This window comes from Camponotus vicinus, unplaced genomic scaffold (genome assembly GCF_025532165.1).
Source record: "Camponotus vicinus isolate PSW18456_S1 unplaced genomic scaffold, iyCamVici1.0 SCAF_5, whole genome shotgun sequence".
Taxonomy (NCBI): domain Eukaryota; kingdom Metazoa; phylum Arthropoda; class Insecta; order Hymenoptera; family Formicidae; genus Camponotus; species Camponotus vicinus.
Window position 1 is genome coordinate 218500 of NW_028141977.1, and position 19140 is coordinate 237639.

The window sequence follows — 19140 nt, forward strand, 5'->3', positions numbered from 1 at the left end:
ATTTATTATTATCAATATATAGAGAGAAAAGGATTTGTGTGAAACTATAAAGGAGATTAAATTATACTTTGAATATGAGAATACAAAGAAACTGAAAATAACTTCTATTATATTAATTAGATATATTCTTCAGCGATTTATTATTTGATGAAACTTTAGAATATATATAAATGTATTGTAAAGTGTAATTTTATAAAAATTTAATGTATTAAATGTAGATAATATTTTAACCGATATTTATTCACATATCATATCACACGAAAGAAATCTGTTTCTTTTAATATGTTCAGCTTTTATTTTTTTTCATCCTTATTTCTCATTGCTTTACTTGTTGAAATACAAAAAAATGTATAAAGCTATTTATATATGTATATAAATAACATATATAAATAACATATATAAATAAATGTATATATGTATATAAATAACATATATACACATATATATATATATAAATTTAATTAGGAAAAAACCGTTAAATGGAAAAATTCTTGCTTATAAAAATAAAATAAATCAATATGATTTTTAATACATGGGAAATATTTGGAAAGACTATTTTAGAAATGACAAGTTTTGCAATATTTACAGTAAAACACAGTTTCGAAATCTCTATTTTAGACAGGCAATTAAAAGAAAATTCGGCCGATGACTACAAGCGATTACATCACGGATAACGATTATATTGATGATTAAAATATACGGAATAATAAATAGTTTCTATTTCTGTGTAATTGTACATTATTAATTGAAGAAACAATTAAATCATTTGTACAGAATAGTTTAAAAACAAAACATAGAAATTGCCTTGAATTTAAAGATAGAAAAGTAATTTAAAGATACGAAAAGATATTCAGGACAAGATACGCATCACTTTTCAATTAGTAAACATAATTAAAGTAAAATATTAATATATATCATAATATATTTTGTGGGTTTCATAAAAAATGTATAAATTAATGTTTTATTGACGAATAAAAAAAGAGAGAGATGAGCAATTAAAATTTTTGGCTGAGAAAGAAAGAGAAAATATCTAGTAGAAAATAAAACTTTTTAAATAAAATTTTTAAATTATTTCAAGAGAAATATCTCTATAAAATTTCTGCTCTAATCGCGTGCGCGCGCGAATTATATATACATATATATATATATTCTATATACCTAAAATAAAATAATTCCGATGTAAAATATAGATTTAAAAAAGGAAAAGGGCTGAAAATATAATTACCGCAAAAATTCCCGTTCGAAGAAATTTCCAAATTTTACATCATCGTCGATATTTATTCGTTCAACTTGTGTCTAATTCCAATCGATCATTCGTATTGGATTTTCTATGGAGACATTTTCTCTCTCACGAGCGCGCAATCTTGAGTTAAAATTGATTATGTATAGATCAAATCGGGCATGCCGCATTACCCTGCTGTCTTGCATCGTGTTGTTAAGCGTTTCTTACAAATATACATATACACACATATACATATACACATACACATAGACACACTCCGATATTTATTAATATCCCCGCAAAATCTCTCACATGCGCGTTTGTATGAAGTGCGGACAGATTGGAGTGACTCATAAGCATTATTTTCATACTGTCGTTTGAAACAAACAGTGTATTTCTTTACAAATAAATGACGCAAATGCGAATTGAGTGTAATATATAAGGCATAATATATGAGGTCATATTTAAAGCTTATTTTATAACTTTATCGGATATACATATATATATATATATATATATATATATATATATATATATATATATATATACATGATATTTGTATGTTTTACTGAAATGAAATATGTGTATATAAACGCACACATTTCTTTCTTAAAATTCTAATTAATAATACTTTAATAATTAATTAATAATACTACCACTTTGATGAGCTCACTTCTGCGGTATTAATTTTTTAATATATCTGCCTGCAATTCTTTTCTAATTTTTGAGAATTTATGAAAACTTAAATAAAATCTCAAATTATAATTTTATAAAATTTATCGATATTATATCAAAATGCCTAGGTTATCCAAATAGCAATGACGCCAAATAACATCTTAATAACGTTTTAACGATGTCATAATACGTTATTAGGACGTCTTTAGACGTCATCTTGGATAATATAATCATTGAGATTAATACTATTAATAGTTTTCTACAATTATATATAAAGCAGAGATTTACATAATAAAATATAAAAAAATATACATATAGATTAATAAATTTAACGTATAAAAAATTTATTAATATCTAATAACTTCCATTTTACTCTCTTTGATTTATGAAAAATTTATACACTCAATATCGATTGCATAAAGAGATAATCACAAATGACATTTATACTCCATTTATACTCATGCTTTTATTCGATAAATCAAGAAAATGTTATTATTCTCTTGATGTTATATTACACACAAAAGAGAATATTATATATGCATATATACTTCATTGAAAATATCGATATATGGTAAGTTTACTCAGTCGATGAATGAATAATATATAGAATAGTATAAGGCAAATAATATAGATGGCATCCGATTTAGGCTACGTTCGAAAATCGTACTCGTAGAGTAAAGTAGCATTTAATTGACCAATCAGCCCAAGGAAATCTTTACTTTCATTTCGTTCCTTACGATCTAAGTAAATAAAGCGTGATATTTGATTTTTTTTTTAATTATTCATGATTTTTAATTAATCAAAATTCATAAAACGACATGTCGGCTAAAGAAGCTGGACAGGTAATATAAATTTGTAGCTTTTTGTGGTGTAACTTTTTATTATGTAAAACTTAACCTAAAGACTATTCATTTAGGCCCGATTGCAAAGTTATTTTAGCTTTAAGCGAGATTTAAAAAGATGTGTCCTTATTTATTTAAAAAGAAAAGATAAAACAGACACTTATGTAGATCTCGCTTAAATCGAAGATAATGCAATAGTATTATTGATTTAACAATATTTACTGATATATATTGCATGATGTTAAATTAAATTTTATTTATCCATTTATTATACATAAGAATTGAAATCAACATTTAAAATACTACACTTATATGCATTGCATTTTAATTTTAGGAAATATAGGTTTATTATTTATAACATTTCTCATTTCTACTAATTGCCTATAATATTTATTTAATGTAATGTGAACACAAAATGTATATAATTTGAAATTTAAATGAAAAAAATATTGCTTTGATTTTAATGTAAACAAAAGAGACAAATAAAAATATAAACATGGACAATTGTTACAGCGATTATACTATTATGCAAGACCAACTCGGTGGTCTAAAGGAATTGGTGCAGAGTTACCAGTAGAATACAAAAAATTCTGGAAAGAATGGAAGAAGAAGCCTGCTCCAGTTCATTATATTGAACAGAAAGGCACTTATGTGAAAAATAATCGTGGGGAAGTGTACGTTACATATCATTATACAACTCCCATGGAATAATATAATGATGACTCATATAATACTTTGTTATACAAAGTGTATTGCATATATATTACAAATAATTATTTTTATCATAAGTAATTTACTGACAGTTATATTAAATATTTGAATAATCTGCTTACAGATATCCAGTACAAAATGTACCGTTACCTCTATTGTACCCAAAGGAAATTGATAATGGTATATGGGGAGGAGAAGCCATTGTGCAAGGTTTTAAGAAGAAGGGTAAATATAAGAGAAGGGTCCCACATTTTTGGATACCACATCTGAAGAAATCTGTTCTCTATAGCGAAGTCCTTGACACATATATGAGTGTTGTTGTTACTAATAGAACAATCAGATTAATTCACGAAAATTACGGATTTGATCATTATTTATTAAAGGTACATTAATCTTTAAGTTAAATGGGTAAAGAAAATAGTGTAATTATATATATTGCAAGATTTTTAAAAAGTATATTTTACAAGTTTTTTTGAAAATTGGAGTTATTATTTACAGACAGAAGCCTGCGATTTGAGATCTTTACTAGCTCTGAGATTGAAACGTCAGATACTTATTACATTGGCAGATAAAACTTTATATCCTGACAATCCAGAAAAGCGTGAGGAAGTATACGCTAAGTATGAGAAATATCTGTCACTTGTAAGTAATTTCTCTATATACTATATCAAAAAACTTAGAGCAAGATATACTAAATGAAAAAATGCTATTTGTTTGCTAAATATTAAAATATTGATAGCTCTAGCACATTGTATTATATTAAATACATAAATCATTGCATGCAATATTAATATATTTTCAGTACACAAGAGAAGAAATAGAATGGTATGGTCTTACATATTTAGAAGCTTTAAAAAAATGGTTGAAACTAAACAAAACAACACCGCAACCTTTGAAAATTCAATATAGATCAGAGTTAATTGCCAAACTCAAGGAAAATAAAATTAAAGAAGCTGAAAACGTGGATGTCGTACTACCAGAGGAAACGTATGTATTTATATACTATTTGCATATATATATATATATATATATATATATATATATATATATATATATATATATTGCACATTTCAATGATTTCATAAATGAAATTTTTTTCACAGAAGTTCCTGGTTAAACAAATTAAATCCATTTTCCAAAAGTCCAAAGACCAAATAGGTAAAAAGTTTGTTTGTTATAATTTGCACAAAGAAAGTTTCAATATAATTTCTTGCATATCCTAAGCTTTCTTTGAGCTGCATGTTCTTAACAAATATATTGATGCAATAAAGAGAATAAAATAGATTTAATGAAGTTAACAAAACTTGATTTATTTTCTTAATATATTCCCACTTTTTTCAAAATGTAAAAATAGAGCTCAGTATATAACAAAGTACTATTTTAACATTTTAATTTCAATATTCATTTCCTGCAATTCATAATTAATATTTATTAATAATTACTTTGATCATCTTTTTCTCTCAATTAAGGTAAAAATATTAAATTACAAGATAATTGTACACAAAAAAATGGAAATTGTATGTAGAAAAATCACAATGCAGATTTATCTGAGATATCTATATTGAAAGTTTTTGCTACAATTAAAGATCATTTATTTCTAAAATAATATATTAATATATAATTCTAATATTTGCTACGATATTGAACATTCTAAATCGCCATCTTTCGGCAAACAATCAAGCATCACAGCAATAGCTCTCGTGATGTACGTCATTGTTCCATAACTTCCACTGGGAGCACTATCATAAAAGTGTTGACAAATATATGCTGCTCCACCACAAAGGAGTGTCCCCATAGCTGTCATTTCACGTTGTTCCTTTGGTTTTGCACAACACAATGTTGCATCACCATCAATAGCCATCTATAAATTTTGTAGTTATTTTTCGTATTTTGACGTATATAAAGAAAACACTTTATTATTTTTATAACAAAATAGCAATACTATTATCAATTCTACATGTGTGCGTTTTAATAGTTTTTAATAACTTTTAATAGGAAATAAAGAGCTTATCTTTTTTAGAGAAAATAAATCTCATGATAAATATCACGATCAAAATTAATATTAATTCTGATAAGATAATAGATACAACATAAAAATGAAATTGCTTGAAAGAATAAGAAAATTATGAATTATTCTTTCTCTTACACTTTATTTTATTATCGCATATTTTTCCTTTACGAAAATTCAATTAGATAATATAATATTATTTTGCATTATTAATTTCTTAATATATTTTATGTAAATAATATAATAATATATAAATAATATAATAATATATAAATAATATATAAATAATATATTTTATATAAAAAAAAACATTGAAATACCTGATCTTCCAAGAAAATAGCATTTGCTTTATGGACTAAATTTTCAACCTCGATTAGACCACCTAAAGATGGCACAACATTGTATTCAGTTACTAGTGTCAGCACCATTAGAGCCTCAACAACAAGTTGACGATATTCTGGTTGTGGTATAGTATTCAGTACAGTTTCTACAGCCAAAGCAAATTTCAACTCTCCTGATGTCATTTCTTGTGTGAGATTCTGTGGCAGCATTCTTCCCTCAATTGCTAAACCGTTACACTGTTAAAAGTCAATTTTTATGGGGAATTAAAAGATGTTAAGAGTTTTATATATAAACATATAAAACAAAATATAATACACGCACACGCACACGCACGCACGCACACACACACACACACACACACACACACACACACACACACACACACACACACACACACACACACATATATATATGTACACACATATATATATGTACATATACATAAATTATTAGATTATAGCGATTTACGAACTTACTTTTTCAAGTACTTGCCATACACGCGGATAGAAATCTCTTGGTACTCTGTTCAATGCACCGTCTAATCGTCGCCTCCGTAACCATTGACCTTGTCGATCGGCTTCTGCTTCGGTACTATCAGCATTTTGTTCAGCGCTTAAGAAACCACCAATTTGAGATTTCTATACAAAAAAATTTTTAATTCTTTATGTTTATTTAATTTTAAGAATATAAATTTAATAATATTTATGAGATATAAAATATAAGTTAAAATAATTGTCATAGTAAAATATATCAAAAAATATTAAATCAAATAATTAAAGAATTTAAATATGAATCAGTATATTATAAATCAATATATGTATATACAGGATGTCCGCAAAATCGCCCGCAGTACTTCGAGAAGTGATTCGGTATCCAAAAAGAAGCTATAGAAAGAAAGCTATATAAACATAGGTCCGGAAATAAGTCGTTTCCGAGTTATAGCCATCTTTATGTTAAAAAAATCGTAATTTATAGTCCGCTTGGTATCCCTTTTTTAATTTATTTAATTTAAATTTTTAAATTCAAATTTTAAATTTGAATTTTTAAATTTAAATTTTAAATTTGAATTTTTAAATTTAAATATTTAAATTTAAATTTAAAATTTGAATTTAAAAATTCAAATTTAAATTTTCAAATTTGAATTTTTAAATTTAAATTTTAAATTTGAATTTTTAAATTTAAATATTTAAATTCAAATTTTAAATTTAAATTTAAATATTTGAATTTTTAAATTTAAATTTGAATTTTTAAATTTGAATTTTTAAATTTAAATTTTAAATTTGAATTTTCAAATTTAAATATTTAAATTTAAATATTTAAATTCAAATTTCAAATTTAAATTTAAATATTTAAATTTAAAAATTCAAATTTTAAATTTGAATTTTTAAATTAAATATTTAAATTTAAAATTTGAATTTAAAAATTCAAATTTAAATTTAAAAATTCAAATTTAAATTTAAAAATTCAAATTTAAAATTTAAATTTAAATTAAAAAAAGAAGGATGCGGACTATAAGTTATGATTTTTTTAACATAAAAGTGGCTATAACTCAGAAACAACTTATTTCCGGATCTATGTTCATATAGCTTTTTTTTTTCTTCTTTTGGAGTCCCGAATCACTTCCCGAAGTACTGCTAGCGATATATATATTAAAGTGTTAAAAATAATAACACTTAAAATATAGTTTTACATTAATACTAAATATAGTTTTACATTACTAACAAAATATTACCTTACTGACTCTACTCGATTTGTAACTGATGACAGAAAAGTTGCCCCGGCCAACTGTAACATAAATAAATATAAACAGCGCATTCCAGCATGCATTTTTCAAATTTTTAACTAAAGCGTAGAACGTACCACTACTAATAGCAAATTCTTTCCCACTCATAATATGATGTAATAAGTTTTTCATCTCGAAAGGAGACAAATTTAGTAAGTGCTCGGAAGCTTCTTCACCCGTACAGATTAACGTTCGTGATAGTTCCGTTGCCATAACTTGGATGATCAGGCCGACTCGCAACCTCAACATCTCGTGAAATAATTGCGGCTCCGTTCTGATAAACATCGCTAAATAAACGAGCAATTCCTCCGTCAGCATGGCGGTTGATTCGTCGTCACCGTATGCTTGATGAATCAAAGTTCGTAGCTCGTTCTCTGGCAAAGGTGCGACAATAGTATGCTCATTGCTCGGCGGCATACCAACAGTGACTTGCTTTTGACGTACTAGTAAATCAGTAACTGCCTTCGCTAAATCCTCCACCCTTTTACCTAACATTCCAGCGCTGTGTCGTACAATACCCCACATTTTCTGTTGACATACTTTTTCGTAAAGACTTTTCAATAGATCCTTCACCAAAACGGGATGTCCTTCTTCCTTTACACCCGTATCAAAGTATAATCCTTTCGAGTCTACCTATATATAAAATGTTTATTCTGTTTTAACGAGTTTTCATCAAGAATCTTGTTTCTCATAAATTAAAAATAAAACAACTAACAAGATATTGCAAGATATCTCCTTGCTCTTCGAGACTTTCTGTTTCGCGAAGCATAGATAGCAATTCCTCCACCTCGGTTTCAGCATACTGAATTTCGGATGTTGTTTTATGTTTAATTTTAGAAGAATTTCTCCACGATAACAGCTCATCCGTTGGCGATGGTGTACGTTCAACTGTCATCGGTTGAGTGGAATTGAGAGACAATGTGGTATCTGTCACTTCAATAAATGGATTTGTTGTTAAAACGATAGAATGTCTACGGTCTTCCCCTGCCATCCCAAGAATTTCAGCTAAAATGGTGCAAAAAGAAGTTTTCAATCCACTAAATTTAATAATATGTATTGATATTTGCATCTCATATTAAAACAGTATTTTTATTAAAATATTTATTATTATATAAATTAGATAAATTTATTATGTATATAAATGTGTATTAACAATTAATATGTATGCATAATTATGTATTAATAATAATATGTATTAAGTATTAATAATATATATTAAATATGTAATAATATGTATTAAATATTTTGAATTGGATAATAACAATAAATCACACTGTACACAGTGGTTTTTATTACAAGTACAAAATCACATTTTTTTCAAAAAAAATTAGGCAGGAATCAAATAATATAATAGCCAATTAATGCACTCACTTTCTTGGAAGATGGTAGTAGGAAGACATTGCAATAATTGTTTAAGGCTCCTCTTTAAAAAAACATATAATCAGAGCACACGGTTAGAATTTCAAAACCATTCCATTCAGGACAAATTACTCACGTTCAACGGCTATGGATCGTGTCTTTTTTATCGCGCCTTTCACCGACATTTTACGCCGTAGACTTTTTCCTGTACGAATTGGTCCAGGTTTATTGAGAAGTCCTGTACGATGAGGGAATGGCCGCATTAGATGTTCCTCCAAATATTGTTGAATCTTTTATAGAGAACAGATTATAAGTATCATAATTACATGTTTAGATCAAAGAAAGTTTTATGCTTCGAATTTACATGATAAGTATATAGGAATTGATTAAAAAATAACGATAAAATTTGTAAGATAAAATATTTAGATTATATTACAAAAAAGAATTCTGCCTAAAATATTGTGTATATGTATGTATATATATACACGCGCGCGCGCGCGCTCGCTCGCATGTGTGTTTCATGCTATAATTTTATTCTAGAAAGATATATAATTTAAATTATATATACCTGAGGATTTAATTTATCAGGACGACCGTCCTCAGAACTCCCCAAAAAACTAAGATTCGTGATACATGACGTGTTTAAGAAATCATTTAAATTTCCTAATGATACTCTTGTACCATTAATGTAGCCGCTCTTGAGCTTCTTCATAGTAGTTATCATGGCTAATGGTATTTTACCTTGATCTAGAAAAAATCATTATTAAGTTTCGATTTAACAAAATCAATAAATAAGTAAAAGATTAATAAAGATATATATGTACCTTTCAATAACATATTCTATATTTCTTATACAGAGTATAGAAACACTGTAGCAAAAGAAAGGTACGCGAAAAATGAAGGAATAAAATGCATGTAATTTTTATAGCAATAGTTCTTTAGAGTGTTTTTAAATTTGACCAATTATAAGATATGTTGAAATTAAAAAGTATCTTGTGATATAACTGACTTTAAATAAAAGATAATGATGTTAATATTATCATACATATAATCATACATATATGCTAATATCATCATACATATATCATACATATGATTCACATTTGTTTTTAATTGTAGTTGTGACTATTTTAAATTCGTATTTAAAAAACTATCGCTTGAAAATCACACAAATAAAAAATTATACGTTTGTTTTTCCAATTTTTCTACAGCATTTTTATACTCGAATTTTGTGATATTCTCTAATTAACAACTTAGAGTGTAGCACGTTATAATATAATTGTATATAATATTCGATGAGCTTTTCGTTGTAGGATGATATCTAAAGCTTCGCACAAGGGCGTACCTAAATGATTATGAGTAGCGACAAGGGTTACAGTTGGTCTGCCGAGCATTTGTTTCCAGTTGATTTTGAGGAAGGCCAAGGTGGTTGTGAAAGTATCGACAAGCAGATCGACGTCGATTGTCGTGTAGTTCTCCTCCATATCAAAGTTCTAACACATGCAACACACGCGCATACCACCAAACACATAATAAGCCATATCTCTAGGATAAATTGTTTGATGTTTGAAGAGGAAGCAATTTTTCTCGCCCCGAGTACATTTCATTTTTATCCTGTCTTGTTCTATTGATCAAACATCTTCAATATCATACAATTCACAATTTCATTTACTTTAACATCTGCATCATGTTAGTAATGAAGAATGTAATGAAACATAAGTAAAAAGTAATTAAAAGCTAATAACCCTCTATGGATAATATTATATATTGATTGCAAAAATTGAATTATTACTGAACCTAAGTTACAAAGATTGTATCTAAAATTTATATTATATATTTTTAAGCGAGATATGTAATGTAAAATCAAAAAGAGAAAAAAAACAAGATAAGATTGAAAATTACATTAAACCATAGGGGATTAAATAATTGTTATATGAGAACCATATTGCAATGCATGCAAGCAAATACGTTAGTTGTTGAGAGCGGACAGTCACAATATTAAAAAAAAAAATAATAATAAAAATCACGCAAGGAATTTTTCAGAATTTCTAAAAATATATAGAACTGTAGAATTGTGGCAACTTCAATGAATTTAAGAATACCTAAATTAGCAATTATAAAAATCAACTACAATCTTGTGAAATCATTAAATTACCTAGATGAATATTCTTGAGGGGCATGACCACAAGAGGCCGGCCCAACATATTCTGCCAACTAGACTTCAAGAAATTAATTTCACCTTTGAATATGTCAATCATGAGCTCATAGTCCGATGCGATGTAGAAGCGGGTCATATCTGTCAACTAGTCAATTCGGTGCGAGAACAAGAGGAAACGTAAGAAAAGAAATAAAGATATAGAGAGATGGTAAAGCTCACCATAAAGATTGTGATTATTACCTGAGGCGTGAATGCAAATATCTTGTCGTGCAAGGAATACAGTTTACTAGTGCTGAGGATTCCTACATCTCTTGATTTACGTCCAGATAAGCCTAATTTCTTGTTACGTCCTAATAGTGAATTGTCAAAATTTAAATTATATATAGATCAATAAAATGTATATCTGAGCTCTAGTTGCAAATTTGTTCCGTCGTACCTAAATATGTGTATAAATGACTGAGCACTTTTGCAGGCTGTACTTCGATCGGCGCAACTTCTGCGATTGTTTGCACATGAATATCATGCTGTGCAATTTTTTCCCTAATTTCTATGTCTTCTGCCAAGATAACTACTTGCACCACTACATCCGGCTTTTTCTCACTGCACAGTCGCCTGTTTAATGGATCCAACTCTCCAACTGCTAGAAATCCCTGTAACAAAATAAAATTATAAGATCATCATGTTATTAATATATTAAATATTATGATTTTAATAAGAAAAAAATATAATTTAATATTTTAAATTAAGAAATAGATCAAATAAATTATATACATTAAATGTCTTTTAAATACTTTTGAAACTTCAAACGTAATATGTAAGCTACAAAAAAATATATGTAAAAATATATGTTTTTTAAAATAAGGCACTTTCTTTTATTCAAATATTTCTGTTTCGATCATATTTCTAAAAAGTGTTACTTACTTCTTGCAGTAATTTTCCTAAAATATAAAGAGATTGCGCCCACATAAATGGGCATCTGCCCAAAGCTATTCGACTTTGACTACCAGGTTCGGCATACTCCGCCGATACATCCTTAGATGCAACAGAATATAATTCGGGCACTAATTTTATACCCTCATCTGTTTTAATCATTACTTCCTCTAATTGCTTGGTATACATCTCAACTGCTTCTTTATTGCCTTGGAAACAATAGTCCAATATTAAATAAGAGAAGAACAATGGCCACTCGCATTCAATATTCTCAAACATCCGAAGTTCCCATGGTTCGTAATATAATCTATTCTCAAAATAAAAGAATTGTTAGTCAAAGTAAATCACATTAAAAATAAGATAATACTGCATTCGCAATAGTACCTATTTGCATCCTCCTTTGGTGTTTTATATCCATCCCTTAGAAATCTTTTACAACCGTATCGTCCTTGTAATTTTTTAGTGATGGCGTCTCGTGTCTCATGAATTAAATTAGATTCATCTACCGCAAACGCAGGAAAACTTATGATTGCCAATAAACTACTGTCCAATTCTTTGGAATTTGATTCTCTAGGTAGCATAGATTGTAACACTGCTTGACACTTTTGTGCCTCATCAGCCAGAACATGAATAACTGATGTAGCTCCACCTCTCGCGCCAAACAAATCCAATTCGTTCATCGCTTCCATTGCAGCTTTAGCCATACCAATACTGCTTGCGTTTAGTTCTGGCAAGCCGTGATTAGTTTTATCTCCCCTCTCCCAAATTCCATAATCCGGTGTGCAGTAAGCGGATTCAATATAAAAAACCAAGTTTTGAATAAAGGCCACCTAAAAAAATTAAATATTAAATTTAAAATATTTTCTTAATTCTCTAAATTATATAAAATTCCAAAAAAAATCATATATATTCTATAATTAAAAATAAATTTTAATATTTTATGAAGAAAAATATAGATATATCTTCAAACTTATAATATACAAATATAAGATATATATCGATACCTCATCCAAGTTGAAAACAATCTGTAAACCAGAAGCTGTCATTTGGGCCAGAATTAACAGATATAGAGAAATTGCATCAATTTGAATATGTCCCCATTCAGTATCTCCAACTACCGTTTGACCATTGACAGAGCTATACTTTGCATGTAAGGCATCATGTGGATTTTGACTAGATTTGAACTTTTCCACTTTTTCCTTTTGTTGCATCATTGCCATCAACAGACCTCTCATTAGCTTCACGCAGCTTTGTTCCAGTTCGTAAGTCTTTGCTCTGTCTTCATCAGCATCCGCTATCTTCTTGTACGCCATTGACAGACCCCATACAGCAAGTATGCAGTAAATATTGTCACGTATCCAAGCATGATCATTATCAGGACTTGCAGGAAAGAGTCCAGTGACAGGATTTTGATAATTCATGATTATTTTGTGAACAATCCTTTGGTAATAGTCCAAACGGACACCAGAGTTGCTTCTGCTACGCATTTTGCGTTTTTTCTGCGAAGAAGAATCACACAAATTTATATTTATATTCTATGTGCAGAAAGATATTGTATAATTAAAATTCAGGTTTATACAATTAAATTTCTATTGTTGCACTTTTGATTGACAAGTCTACCTAGTTTTGAAGCACTTGTATAAATTTTTTACGTATACTATGCAGCTCCTCCAAATTAATTGCGAACTAGTTGAAGAGAGAGAGCTAGAAAGTCCGATTTACAATAAGTTATTAGTCATAAGCAAATTGACCAATCACAATCGAGCATTCTGGGAATAATCGACTGTGGTTGGTCAATTTACTTAAAATTAACGATCAACCATTCATTGTAGATTGGGCTTAATCAACTATTTTTTTATAAAAATACAATATACTTTACAATGACAGAAATTTCATATAATGGATTACCATACGAATGTCACAGATCAACTTGTAAGTTGGTTATAAAGCTAATAACATTTTAACAAACTTACCTACGTTCTCTAGTGAATCAGCTGATCAGATGAAAAAAAAAATGACAAAGAATAGATTTTATTAATAATCACTGCAGACTCGGTACGTTCGCTATCGCGATTTATTAAAAAAGATACTGTGATCGTGTCGTCGAATTCTGCGGACACCCGGGCCGTGTTCCGAAATTGCTGCCAGTTTATTGCCAGCACTGAAAATATATAATATACGTAACGTGCACTATAGAATTTGCAGTACTGGCAGTAATTTCGGAATATGGCCCCGGTATGACCTTCAAAATAACGTATGCCACGTACTGCCATCTAATTATCAAATGAAGGCTCCTGCACACAGGACGCGACAACGCGTTACGCGCGGCGGAAGCTGACGCGATAGCCAATCAGCAGATACCTACATCCACCGCGCGTCAAGGTTGAACTGAATCCAACTTTTGTATTGGCTATCGCGTTGCCTTCCGCGACAGATAAAGGCGGCTTGTAGGTGACGATGTCGTCACTTGAAATAATTTGTCAATTTTCGATAAATAAATGCAATAATCATTAAAGTAATGATGGAGCAATAATAAGGAGCAATTAGGGAGCAATCGTTTTATACTGGATATAATTGCCGAAAACCATTAGAAATATGTTTTGGAATGAAAATGATAAATTTTACATTTTTTGTAAATATTTAAAAAAATATTAATTTTAAAAGAGAAGCAATTGTTGATTCTGGTTTGTTTACGCAGTCGCTGCCGCAGATATCATTCGTTTATCTATAGTGTACGTCAGGCAGAATCGTTGTCGCTCACTGTACACCAGGATAAATATAAGAGATCTCTTATATTTATCCTGGTGTACAGTGAGCGACAACGATTCTGCCTAGGCGGGGCAAGGGGAGCGTAGAACTGGCCAATCAGCCACTGCCGCGCTGCCGGCTGATTGGCCAGTTTTACGTTCCCCTTGCCCCGCCAAGGACAGAATCATTGTCGCTCACTGTACGTTATGTAAGGATAGATAAACAAATGACATTTGCGGCAGCGACTGAATAAACGAATGCACCCTACTACTTCTATATTCTCATTATTGTTCATAATGTTCTTGAATGCTCTTTCAAACACTCAACGTTAGGAAGAAAGTTCTTTATATTCAACATGTCAAAACACGCACATATTCTACATGGAAAAGGAAAATTGATGAGAGAATTTAATTTTTCGGTGGGGCAATTATTATTAAGACAACTTACGACACATGGTATTCACATAGCACAAGTAAAGTTATATGTTTTATTTACATATATATATATATATATATAAAATATATTTATATTATATAATAGATTCAAGTTTTGTTATTGCATCTAATTTTTCGGTATAAATTATTACAACTTTAATACTCTATAATAGTTATAACTCATTATTAATGATAAATATATTCTACAGATAGATGCCCATACAGGCAAGGAACAAACGTTTAAATATATTTTAGACACTAGTCGAAAATTGGCAATCTATCTGCGGAAAGAAGGGTTGACGGTAAACGATGCTGTAGCTATATGTAGCGAAAACAATCTAGATTTCTGTATTCCAGTATGTGCCACATTTTATCTGGGTGCCATTGTCTGTCCATTAAATCCATTATATTCTAAAGGAGAATTAAAACATGCGCTTACTATTATGAAACCAAAGTACATTTTTATTTCTGTGATAGCACTTAATAACATGACAAGTATATTCAAAGAGTTGCATTGGTTCCCAAGAGTGTTACTGCTAAACAATTATGACAATATTGATGTACCATGGATGAGCATGTATAAAGCGATATCAAATGTCTCTGATGATAATATAGATAAATTCCAAGCTGTTCCTGTTGATATAAATAATCATGTAACAGCAATTTTATGCTCGAGTGGAACTACAGGATTACCAAAAGGCGTTATGTGGACAGACAAAAATATTACTACAATCATACGTATGTACATTAATAATCCATTTCTTGCAAATGCCATGTCTTTGGCATTGCTCCCATTTTTCCATGCATATTCGTTCGCCTTATTGGTGATCAGACTGATAGGTGGGAATAGTAGTGTAGTATTTTCACGCTTTGAAGAGGAATTATTTTTACAATCGATAGAAAAATATAAAATAAAATATTTAACGGTAGTACCACCAATTATGGTATTCCTGGCTAAACATCGACTTGTGGACAAATATGATTTATCTTCTATTAAAAGAATATGGTAAGTATGTTAAAATTTTTTGAAACAAATTATCGTGGAAAGAATACAATGAAAGAAATATAATATCAAAAAATAAATAAGATAAATTCAATTTCTAAAGAATGCTATACAAAAGAAAAGTTTCTTCTTTTGAAATTTATTATCTATTCATTCTTTTTTAAAAAATAAATTTGGAAGAAGATTCTAAAAATAAAAAAAAAATTATATAAATATTTTTTAATAATTGTGAAATTAATAATCCAGTTCTCTACATGCATGAGTTATATGAATTTTATATAAGCTTATGCAAATGAAGCTGAGAATAAAAATTTTACTTCATAGCTTAATTTTAGTCTTTTTGTAAATGCAAAAATAATGCAAATTAATATAGATGCAAAACTGCCAACTTTATCTTTATTCATAGCAGTTTTTTCTCAACTTAAATTTTATACAGAAATTTCATGAATTATCATTGAAATTGAATTGCAAATATATTGGAAACATATCTCGTGTTTGATGCTTGAATATTTCACTCAAAATTTTCTAAAATTTTACATAATTGCTAAAGTATTTACTTAATTAGGTGTGGAGCTGCTCCATTATCAGAGGAAATTGAGAAAGCTGTCGCCAAGCGATTAAATATACCTGAAATTTCACAGGGCTATGGTCTAACAGAAACTACTTTAGCTGTGCTACATTTTCCACATGATAGAGCAGTAAAATTTGGTAGCGTCGGCATATTAGTTCCAGGTGTATCAGGTAACAATGTTCCCCGATTGTAAAAGTATACATTGGCTTACTGCTTGAAATATAATCGATTAATATTTATTAATCAGTTATACATAGGTTTATATAAATGTATTGTTTTCAAGTGTTGTAGTTCTTCAAACTTGAGCATATTTTATTTTTACTTTTTCACTGTTTAATCATGATTGTTTATATTCTACTATTGTATCACATAATGTTCACTTTTTCAAATGTTAATACTTATTTATATTTTCTGCTTGTTTTTTTTCTACAACTTTGGATATCTGTAACTGATGAATGTTAAAAATGCATCTTTTTCATCAATATAACACACTAGTATATTTCTTTCAGCAAAGGTAATACCACTTGGAGAATATGAGACGGATGAAACTTTAGGCCCTAATTGTGAAGGAGAGTTATGTTTCAAGGGAGATCTAATAATGAAAGGCTATTATAATGATGAAAAATCCACTAGAACGACAATTGATAAGGATGGTTGGTTGCATACAGGAGATGTGGGATATTATGATGAAGAAGAATATTTTTTTATCGTCGATCGTATAAAAGAACTTATCAAATATAAAGGCTATCAGGTCCCACCAGCTGAGTTAGAAGCGATTCTATTGACTTATTCTGGCATAAAAGATGCGGCTGTAATTGGTATTCCGAATGAAGAAGCTGGAGAACTACCAATGGCATTTATTGTCAAAGAAGAGAATGCCAATATACGCGAGGAAGATATAATTCAATATGTGAATGGTAAGAATATCTTTGTTTACTATATCTGATAATCTATCGTATCTAGTAATGAAATTAATGTGATGTGTAACTTTATAATATTATAGAAGAAATGTTTATTAAACTTTTATTAATTCATAAAGATCACTTTCTTAATATCGCGATATGTGACTCTTATGTATATTTATGTATTTACATTTATATACCATTTTTTCAGAACGCGTATCAAATCCTAAGCGACTTAGGGGCGGCATAAAATTTGTGGATAGCATTCCAAAAACTCCATCTGGTAAAATATTACGTCGAGTATTACGCCGTACATTAAAATCAAAACTATAAACTTGATAAATGCCAATTTTATATATTTATTTTAATTTTGAATCTCTTTATGAAGATCTTTATAATAATAATATGTAATGCTTCCTTCTTTATAATAAGTAATTATGTGGTGTAAAGTATATGATAGTGATTTATAATGACTTATTCATGGATATAAATGGATATTAATGGATATAAATGGATATAAAATGTGAGAGTGATCTTATATATCCGTATAATAAAATTTTAGAAGTTATACCGACTTTTACAAATTTACCTTCTATACCTCTATGAAATAAAATGCTTATAAAATTGACTACAAAAACTTATTTTTTCTCATGCTCTTGAAAGAAGCCAATACTCTAATATATTTTCAATTTTTCAGTATTATATAAATTCTATATAATTTTATATATCCTCTTGTATATGTGGTTTGAACTTGCAAAATATTTGTATATTTTTAAAAATGTACTATTACTATTGTTTATAATTTATCTTGTATATTATTATCGAATACTTTATCGAATATTTAATCTACTAAAAAGTATTTTATTATTTGTATTTTACATAATTTTATTACAATTAAATAGAAATATATATATATCTGTACAGTAAATAATGTGTGATACAGTAGTTTGAGTATTCCATATAAAGTAGCTTATACGATATATTGGAAAATTAATCATTACTTTTTTCTCTTATATTGTATATACATTGCACAGCTTAAAATAGACTTATAAAAATATTGGAGTTCTAGCAGATTGAGTATAATGCACAAATGCCTGCTTAATATTATTTTTTTCAAGAATTAAAAAAAGCTTGCTACTATAATTCTATAATTTAAAAAAAAAAATCAAGTTTTCAATCTAAGCACTTCTAGAACAATATGCAACAAATACAATTTAGATAATTAAAAATGGATTTTGAAAATCAAAAAACAGCAGAAAAATATAGACAATAGTAATATCATTAAAAGTAGAAAAATATGTATTGAATTCATTTTAGTAAGTAGCAATGTAGGAAACAATAAATAACAATAAATCAATTTAAATATTCATCTTGTTTCGCTTCAATACTAAAATTAATGATTTTACTTAAAAATATAAAATTAAAAAAGAGATTCATATGACAATAATAAAT

General features: G+C 28.4%; 3 protein-coding genes across 10 annotated transcripts; 2 read left to right on the forward strand and 1 right to left on the reverse strand.

The window, feature by feature from the left end:
• The first annotated feature begins 2580 nt into the window (after positions 1-2580).
• On the forward strand, positions 2581-8881 carry Mrpl28 (mitochondrial ribosomal protein L28). 2 transcript variants are annotated; one of them, XM_083100262.1, is made up of 7 exons: positions 2581-2739; positions 3253-3413; positions 3575-3833; positions 3949-4092; positions 4253-4437; positions 4554-4608; positions 8421-8881. In XM_083100262.1, exons 1-6 carry the CDS (start codon positions 2716-2718, stop codon positions 4606-4608), a joined length of 828 nt encoding a protein of 275 aa, XP_082956388.1. In that variant the 5' UTR covers positions 2581-2715; the 3' UTR covers positions 8421-8881. The 2 variants fall into 2 exon arrangements, with proteins under 2 accessions (XP_082956388.1, XP_082956389.1); XM_083100263.1 differs by having other exon boundaries at positions 4557-4608.
• LOC145972044 (putative phosphorylase b kinase regulatory subunit alpha) lies at positions 4993-14281 on the reverse strand. 6 transcript variants are annotated; one of them, XM_083100246.1, is made up of 16 exons: positions 14004-14280; positions 13651-13734; positions 13035-13529; positions 12415-12860; positions 12022-12337; positions 11537-11750; positions 11341-11450; positions 11098-11245; positions 9511-9689; positions 9079-9232; positions 8299-8588; positions 7661-8216; positions 7533-7585; positions 6277-6438; positions 5779-6036; positions 4993-5311 (listed from the first exon to the last, which is right to left on the reverse strand). In XM_083100246.1, exons 3-16 carry the CDS (start codon positions 13515-13517, stop codon positions 5084-5086), a joined length of 3597 nt encoding a protein of 1198 aa, XP_082956372.1. In that variant the 5' UTR covers positions 13518-13529; positions 13651-13734; positions 14004-14280; the 3' UTR covers positions 4993-5083. The 6 variants fall into 6 exon arrangements, with proteins under 6 accessions (XP_082956372.1, XP_082956371.1, XP_082956375.1 ...); XM_083100245.1 differs by having other exon boundaries at positions 13610-13734; XM_083100249.1 differs by lacking the exons at positions 11098-11245; positions 13651-13734 and adding an exon at positions 10288-10435 and having other exon boundaries at positions 14004-14281.
• Positions 14282-14989: 708 nt separating this feature from the next.
• On the forward strand, positions 14990-18258 carry LOC145971754 (luciferin 4-monooxygenase). 2 transcript variants are annotated; one of them, XM_083099756.1, is made up of 5 exons: positions 14990-15250; positions 15422-16218; positions 16781-16956; positions 17296-17703; positions 17900-18258. In XM_083099756.1, the coding sequence occupies exons 1-5, from the start codon at positions 15134-15136 to the stop codon at positions 18019-18021; spliced, it is 1620 nt and encodes a 539-aa protein (XP_082955882.1). In that variant the 5' UTR covers positions 14990-15133; the 3' UTR covers positions 18022-18258. The 2 variants fall into 2 exon arrangements, with proteins under 2 accessions (XP_082955882.1, XP_082955883.1); XM_083099757.1 differs by having other exon boundaries at positions 15000-15233.
• Positions 18259-19140: the final 882 nt, after the last annotated feature.

Coding starts and splice junctions, on each gene's coding strand:
- Mrpl28 (XM_083100262.1), top strand. CDS start 2,716: ATGTCGGCTAAAGAAGCTGGACAG. Junction 2,740..3,252: donor CGGCTAAAGAAGCTGGACAG/GTAATATAAATT, acceptor CAATTGTTACAG/CGATTATACTATTATGCAAG. Junction 4,093..4,252: donor ATGAGAAATATCTGTCACTT/GTAAGTAATTTC, acceptor ATATATTTTCAG/TACACAAGAGAAGAAATAGA.
- LOC145972044 (XM_083100249.1), bottom strand. CDS start 13,517: ATGCGTAGCAGAAGCAACTCTGGTGTCCGTTTGGACTATTACCAAAGG. Junction 11,751..12,021: donor TAGGAAAATTACTGCAAGAA/GTAAGTAACACT, acceptor ATTTTGTTACAG/GGATTTCTAGCAGTTGGAGA. Junction 8,589..9,078: donor ACGATCCATAGCCGTTGAAC/GTGAGTAATTTG, acceptor GCACCATTTTAG/CTGAAATTCTTGGGATGGCA.
- LOC145971754 (XM_083099756.1), top strand. CDS start 15,134: ATGTCAAAACACGCACATATTCTACATGGAAAAGGAAAATTGATGAGA. Junction 16,957..17,295: donor ATTAGTTCCAGGTGTATCAG/GTAACAATGTTC, acceptor TATTTCTTTCAG/CAAAGGTAATACCACTTGGA. Junction 17,704..17,899: donor TATAATTCAATATGTGAATG/GTAAGAATATCT, acceptor CCATTTTTTCAG/AACGCGTATCAAATCCTAAG.